Source organism: Bufo gargarizans, chromosome 3, assembly GCF_014858855.1.
Source record: "Bufo gargarizans isolate SCDJY-AF-19 chromosome 3, ASM1485885v1, whole genome shotgun sequence".
Classification (NCBI taxonomy): Eukaryota; Metazoa; Chordata; class Amphibia; order Anura; family Bufonidae; genus Bufo; species Bufo gargarizans.
The window spans coordinates 294,569,124-294,576,677 of record NC_058082.1 but is presented as its reverse complement, the minus strand read 5'-3'; the positions used below and the strand labels follow the sequence as shown (position 1 = coordinate 294,576,677).

Here is a 7,554-nt window from a genome sequence, read left to right as displayed (position 1 = left end):
CACACATGGTTGACTTTATGTTATGCTGCCTTTCCCATGATCCTCGTGTTATACGCATTTTGTCCAACACCGATTTGTTAACCCTTCTTGACCTCCCATCCTCAGTGATCCCTCTGTGCCTTACAACTATTGGGTACGAACTGGCGCTCTAAGCCTTGGAGGTACTGGCCTGCCCCACCGCCAGCGTTTTGTCAGAGTGGGTATTTAGTGCTGCTGGGGGCATAATAACTGATCCACCTGTCAACTCAAAATGCTGACAGGTTGACTCATCAAAATGAACAAGGCCTGGATTGCCCCTGACTTCTCTACTCCACCAGAGGAAAGCGGCTGAACATAAAGCCACTTTAATGTGGCTTTTATGGTGTATTGAATACACTGTATTCCCATGCACCCCTTCCACCACAAAAAATGGTATATGGTTCAATCTTCCTTTTCTCGTCCTCCTCCTCCATCATATCAACATGCTTATTAGGCTGCCCTCAGCAGCAGACCCTCACCCCTAATGTTTTAGAGGGTCACCAGTAGGCCCTTGCCCATAATGTTTTAGATGGTCAGATCAGCAGCAGGCCCTCACCCCTAATGTTTTAGAGGGTCTGTTCAGCAGCAGACCTTCACCCCTAATGTTTTAGATGGTCAGATCAGCAGCAAGCACTCGCCTCTAATGTTTTACCCTAAGTTCAGACCTGAGCGTTTTACAGCACGTTCCTACGCGCTGTAAAACGCTCAACACAGAGAAACCAATGATTCCCTATGGGAATGGTTCTCACCTGGGCGTTTTACAGCGCATACGATCGCGCTGTAAAACACCCGACGCTCAAACAAGTTCTTGAGCTTTTTTTTGGGCGTTTGTCGCGCGTTCCCGCACATAGATATTCGGGAACGCGCGACAATGTGTGAACGCCTGTCTCTGTATGCGCGATTGTAAACGCCTGTACAATCGCGCATACAGAGCGCTCGTTTCAGAACGCTCAGGTCTGAACCCCCTGTCAGAGTCAGTTCTGCAGCAGACCCTCACCCCTAATGTTTTAGATGGTCAGATCAGCAGCAGGCCCTCGCCCCTAATGTTTTAGAGGGTCACCAGCAGGCCATCAATCATAATTTTTCAAGGGTGTGTATGATGCCCTCCATTATGTGTAACAAAGGGTGTATTGGAGTGCCGGTTTCTTGTAATTTTTGGCAGCCCTTTCACTTAGTGCATAGGCTTTATGAGTGTAGGAGTCCCACTACCTGAACATTTGTAACACAATGTGAATGAGGCCCTCCTTTATGTGATATACAGGTGTTATCGGAGTGCCTCTTCCTTGTAATTTTTGGCAGCACTTGCACTTTATATACAAGTAAATATACAGAAAAGAATGTTTCCTAACAATTTTTCCTCTAAAATTGATTTTATCTTCGGTTTTGTGCGTATGATTGTCAGTCTGTAAAAGTGGCGTACTACTTAGACAACATCGTTCCCAGCAGCGACCTGGGTGTCTAAGATGCATCCAGACATCTCCCTATGATGTTCCCGAACAGTTGTGTTTCCATCAATTTCTGACCTTTTCCTATGAACCAGACACCCTCCCTCTTCAGAGCAGGGGGTGCTGGTTTAATGCTCTGGGTCTCCCATTGACTTCCATTGTGCTCGGGTGCTCTGTAGAACACCCGAGCATCCCAAAGTGTTCTACTCGAGAACCCGAGCACTTTAGTGCTCGATCAACACTAGTCATGATGTAATGTACTTTCTGCTGGCCCCCTCCACTCCAGGTGCCCCCATTCTTGTCTGAATGTAATTCTATACAATGCTTCTATATATTCAGCTCATAACTAGATTTCTATACCCACCCATTCAGCCTCCCATCCATGTCCTCTTTCTGCTCTTCTTCATTATCGTCCTTGCTATTGGACATGGAACATGTCTTATATCGATTGTTCTGAAACGGACATGATGTTATCTAGCACCCGATTTATTCCTGTTCTTCTCGGTCTATAAAATAAGATGCATCTCTCTGGCTATAATCACTGACACTTCACTTGTCCTATTATTACACACACTGACATTATATCAGAATGTAATATCAAGTATAATGACTGGAACCCCTTTATCACCTGTACCCCTCAGGTCACCTCTGTACCCCTCAGGTCACCCCTGTATTGTACAATATGCTACATGACCGGTGCCTATGTTTATAGATGGTATATGTGGTGCCATGTTTTATACCATCTTCATTCCAATAAAGCAAATTATTCCAAAACGATAATTATAATGAGAGTCTATTAGACACGAGAAATATGGAACTTATCCGTGTTCTGTCAGTGAAAACAGTTTTGCTTAGTGTTTTTTCTACAAATCTGTTAAGTTCTTGTGTTTTTCTGAGTTGATGTCAGTTTTTGATGTGTTTTTCACAAGCATGAAGAAAAGCTGAAGAATAAAACACAATATGTCCTTGCAACCATCAGCAAAAAATTTTGGCTGTTCTTGTTTTTCTTTTTTTTTTTACTGACCCATTAACATGAATGGACCATTTCTGCATGAAGTCTGAATTTTTTTTTGCGACTGCTGTAATTTTGTGGTGTCCATCCATGCTATATATTATCTAACTATGTTGTATTATATTTGTATATCACATGGGTGGTTTTTAATCACTGTACACGTGAGATGCTTGTGTTTTTTCTTAACTAAAAGCTATTCTTTTTTTTTTTATTAGAGGTGCTGTCTTAGGCTACATGCACATGACCGTATGTGTTTTGCGGTCTGCAAATTGTGGATCAGCAAAAAAAAAAGATGACATCCGTATGCCATCCGTTTAATTTTTTTTGCGGATCCATTGAAACAATGCCTAAAACTGACAAGAATAGGACATGTTCTATTTTTTTTTGCGGGGCTACGGAACGGACAGCACACGGTGTGTTGTCCGCATTTTTTGCGGACCCATTGAAATGAATAGGTCCCCATCCTATCCGCCAAAAAAATGGAACGGACACGGAAACAAACAACATTTGTGTGCATGTAGCCTTAAGTGCATGTTTTTTGCTCTTGAGTTTTTAACTTTGGACTTTTATACAAAGTGATGGCAAATTGCTATAATTTTGTGGTGCCCATCCAGTCTATATATTATCCAACAATAAAAAAAATCACACTGACTAGGACTTATTATAGAACACAGTTTGGGGGCACATTAGGTAATAGGAGCCCATGCACATAGCTGAAGGACAGATCCATGCGGTACAGATCCAGAATACTGAACCCATATAGTTAAATTGATCTATCTCCATCTCCTTGTACCTCCAATTTAATACAGAGACACAACTTTTTATTTCACAAAGTTGAATGCATTTATAAAATTGCGCAGTGATGCATGCTATATTATTTTTGTTTTGGGTGTAGGGTGTATGCAGGAATCCTCTATGTAAGAGTAAATGTTCATAAACAGTTTACAATATTATATAAATATTTATATGACTTAATAAAACTATAGACACTTCACAATTGTACTTTTTCCTCTAGTTTATTTACAAAATTGCTACATTTCCAAAAGAATATACAGTTCAACAACATTCACAAAGCAGAGTATATTGGTAAGTAAAACATATTCCCATTTAGCAGAATGAGCTGTAAATAATCAGCTTCATGAATAGCTATTTTGATTGTCTTTAGGCTATATACATAACATTGAGATCCACACCAGGAATGAGAGCAGATATGATTTAAATTATATACATACAAATATATAAATGTCTCATTATTTGCCAGGTCTTGAGGCTGGCAGGGCAGAAGCAGTCCTTGACAGTTGGTGTGGGAATTGCTGACACATGGCACAGTGGCAAATCAGTCCTGAAATTGGTGATAAACAGTGTTGTGATGTGCATCTGGGGGCATTAATCCCATGAAGCTTCTAACATCAGGGGATGACACAGAGGGTAAGACATGGGGTAGAGGAGTCACATGCTGGGGATGCAAAGAACTTGCACAGCCGGAAAGATGGTGGGCACCATATACTTCGCTCACAAGTTTCTTCATCTCCTCCAGAGAGTTGGATAACATAAGGATATAATTGCGAGCAAGCAGCAGGGTTGAAATCTTAGACAGCTTACGTACTGATGGTCCATGAGAGTAGGGCATGACTTCCCGGAGGCTATCCATCGCTTGGTTAAGATCGTGCATTCGTTGACGTTCACGACTATTCACCTTTAAGCGAACCTCATGCAGGTCTTCTTGACTATCTCTTCTCCTGCTGGATCTTTTATCTCGAGATAGCATTCTTTGTTCCTGGCACAGTTTTTGGAACATTTGTTCAGGCTTCATTTTGAGGATATCTTTTCTCTCCAGCTCTGGAGAGGAGGATCTGCTGGACTGACTATCTGAATCCATTAGTAGCAGTGATTAGTCAGTTAATGCCGTGGTCAGCAACTTGATGGAAGCTGGGTCAGTTTCTTGAAGGAGGCTAGGTCAGATGTAGTATGAATTGCAAATGTCTTGAGAGGCCAGCCTGTTCTTCAGAAGAGACCCTTAGTCACTAACCCTCTAGCTGTATGGGGGTCCCTGCAGTGTCTGTGTTATTTATATACTACAATACACAATGGACACAAAGAAAGAGAAAGGGAAGCCTCTAACTTCAGTGGTTAACATTTAGCAGGTCTTTTATACATTAACTTGGCCACTAAGATTTCAATCTAAATTCACCATTAGAAAGTATGTAAAAAATGATTAGAATATTTCAGACTGAGACTTCACAGAATAATAAGTTGTTATATGAAGTTGTTAACTTATAACGTATAAAGCCCTTTTAGTAAGTGTGATGGGTTTTATTATATGTAAGCCATACACTTCTTAGCTCATTGAATGATTAAAGGGGCATTTCATCTTAGCTATTCATGGAAATATAATTTAGGCATTAAAAATGCTCTAGATCTATTTGATTGAGAATGAGAGGTCTGTTTCCACTAGCAGGTTGAACATTACCAGTTAAAAATTACCACCTTCTACTTCCTAAGATCACTGCAAAGAATGCTGTGCAAAGTGCAGTGATAAATGTGACTTTATTACATGTACATTATTATTCCCTGAAGACCGCTAACGAGGAGTCACCATTCCAGGGAGTGCACAATTATCTATTCCTGCTTCATCCAGCATTACAAATATTAAAATATAATTATCTAGATTAGTGTTTCTCAAAGTTCTGAAGCCATTTAGCCCATGCTCAAACAATTTACAAAGAAATTCCCCAACGGTGATGAAGATAGGACAGCGTGAGTATCCCGGAGTTACATATACCACAGGTTGATAACCTAGGATCTAGATTCCCTAACGCTTCAGTTAACAGAGCAGATGTAATTAAGACCAGGGATGTACATAGAAATCATGTGGCCCCATGGAAAAGCTCAAAATTAGGCCCCCCATCCCTACATGGAATGGGTTAAGAATTCTAATAGTGCTTGAGGATACCCCTGTGTATTTAAAAAAATTTATGCCAGTTTTTTTTTTCCGGATTGGCTGCTGCTGAGTCTCAAACCTAGGACCTGCTCTACTGAAGGCAAAAGCCTTAGGCCCTTTGCAGACGAGTGTGTCCAGATTATGTTCGGATGGGTTGCAAATGCGTTCAGTGAAAACTATGTGATTTCGCAAACAAAGCCATTCAGTTTTGTTTGCGATTGCGTTCCGTTTTTATTGCGTGGGTGCAATGCGATTTACTGCGTTTTGCACGCACGTTATAAAAAACTGAATGTTTACAAACAACATCTCTTAGCAACCATCCAAGAAAATCGCATCCGCACTTGCTTGCGCATGCAATGCGAATTTTACAAAGCCCCATTCACTTCTATGGGGCCAGCGTTGCATGAAAATCACAGAATATAGAACATGCTGCGATTTTCACGCGACGCAAAAGTGATGCGTGAAAACCACAGCTCATGTACACAGACCCATTTAAATGAATGGGTCCGGATTCCGTGCAGGCTCAATGCATTCGCATCACGCATTGCACCCGCGTGGGATTCTCGCTCGTCTGCAAGGGGCCTTAGCTGTCAAGCCACAGGCTTTATGATCAACAGAATAATTTTCTCTTACTAAAGCCTCTCTAGTATTTCTCCCATGTATAATGTAGTGATATCTACAGATACATCTCTATACACTCACCTAAAGAATTATTAGGAACACCTTACTAATACGGTGTTGGACCCCCTTTGGCCTTCAGAACTGCCTTAATTCTACTTGGCATTGATTCAACAAGGTGCTGATAGCATTCTTTAGAAATGTTGGCCCATATTGATAGGATAGCATCTTGCAGTTGATGGAGATTTGAGGGATGCACATCCAGGGCACAAAGCTCCAGTTCCACCACATCCCAAAGATGCTCTATTGGGTTGAGATCTGGTGACTGTGGGAGCTATTTTAGTACAGTGAACTCATTGTCATGTTCAAGAAACCAATTTGAAATGATTCGAGCTTTGTGACATGGTGCATTATCCTGCTAGAAGTAGCCATCAGAGGATGGGTACATGGTGGTCATAAAGGGATGGACATGGTCAGAAACAATGCTCAGGTAGCCCGTGGCATTTAAACGATGGCCAATTGGCACTAAGGGGCCTAAAGTGTGCCCAGAAAACATCCCCCACACCATTACACCACCACCACCAGCCTGCACAGTGGTAACAAGGCATGATGGATACATGTTCTCATTCTGTTTACGCCAAATTCAGGCTCTACCATTTGAATGTCTCAACAGAAATCGAGACTCATCAGACCAGGCAATATTTTTCCAGTCTTCAACAGTCCAATTTTGGTGAGCTTGTGCAAATTGTAGTCTCTTTTTCCTATTTGTAGTGGAGATGAGTGGTACCCGGTGGGGTCTTCTGCTGTTGTAGCCCACCTTTCTTTCCCATTCTGACATTTGGAGTTCAGGAGATTGTCTTGACCAGGACCACAACCCTACATGCATTGAAGCAACTGCCATGTGATTGGTTGACTAGATAATCGCATTAATGAGAAATAGAACAGGTGTTACTAATAATTCTTTAGGTGAGTGTATATACCAGTACACTGTATGGGATAACAGCAATAGTATAATTTATTTAGTAATTACAAAAAAATTTATGGAGCAAAGTAAATTACAATAAACACGTGTGTGTGTACAAATATATGTACAGTAGTATTTGAACACCCTGCGATTTTGCAAGTTCTCCCTCATGGAGGGGTCTAAAATTCACATTGTAGGTGCATTCCCACTCTGAGAGACAGAATAAATAAAAAATATTTTCAGGAAATCACATTGTATGATTTTTTAAAAATGTATTTGTCTTGCAATGCTGAACATAAGTATTTGGACACCTGAGAAAATCAGTGTTAATATTTGGTACAGAAGTCTTTGTTTGCAATTACACAGGTCAAACGTTTCCTGTAGTTCTTGACCAGATTTGCACACACTGCAACAGGCGTTTTGGCCCATTCCTCCACACAGATCTCCTCTAGATCTGTCAGGTTTCGGGGCTGTCGCTGAGCAACACGGAGTTTCATCTCCCTCCAAAGATGTTTTATTGGATTTAGGTCTGGAGACTGGCTAGGCCACTCCAGAA

The 7,554-nt window shown here is 41.2% G+C and overlaps 1 protein-coding gene across 1 annotated transcript; it reads right to left on the bottom strand.

The window, feature by feature from the left end:
* Window positions 1-3,811: 3,811 nt before the first annotated feature.
* Window positions 3,812-4,446, bottom strand: LOC122931553 (oligodendrocyte transcription factor 2-like). Its single transcript, XM_044285626.1, has one exon. It carries the CDS (start codon window positions 4,352-4,354, stop codon window positions 3,812-3,814), a length of 543 nt encoding a protein of 180 aa, XP_044141561.1. The 5' UTR covers window positions 4,355-4,446.
* Window positions 4,447-7,554: the final 3,108 nt, after the last annotated feature.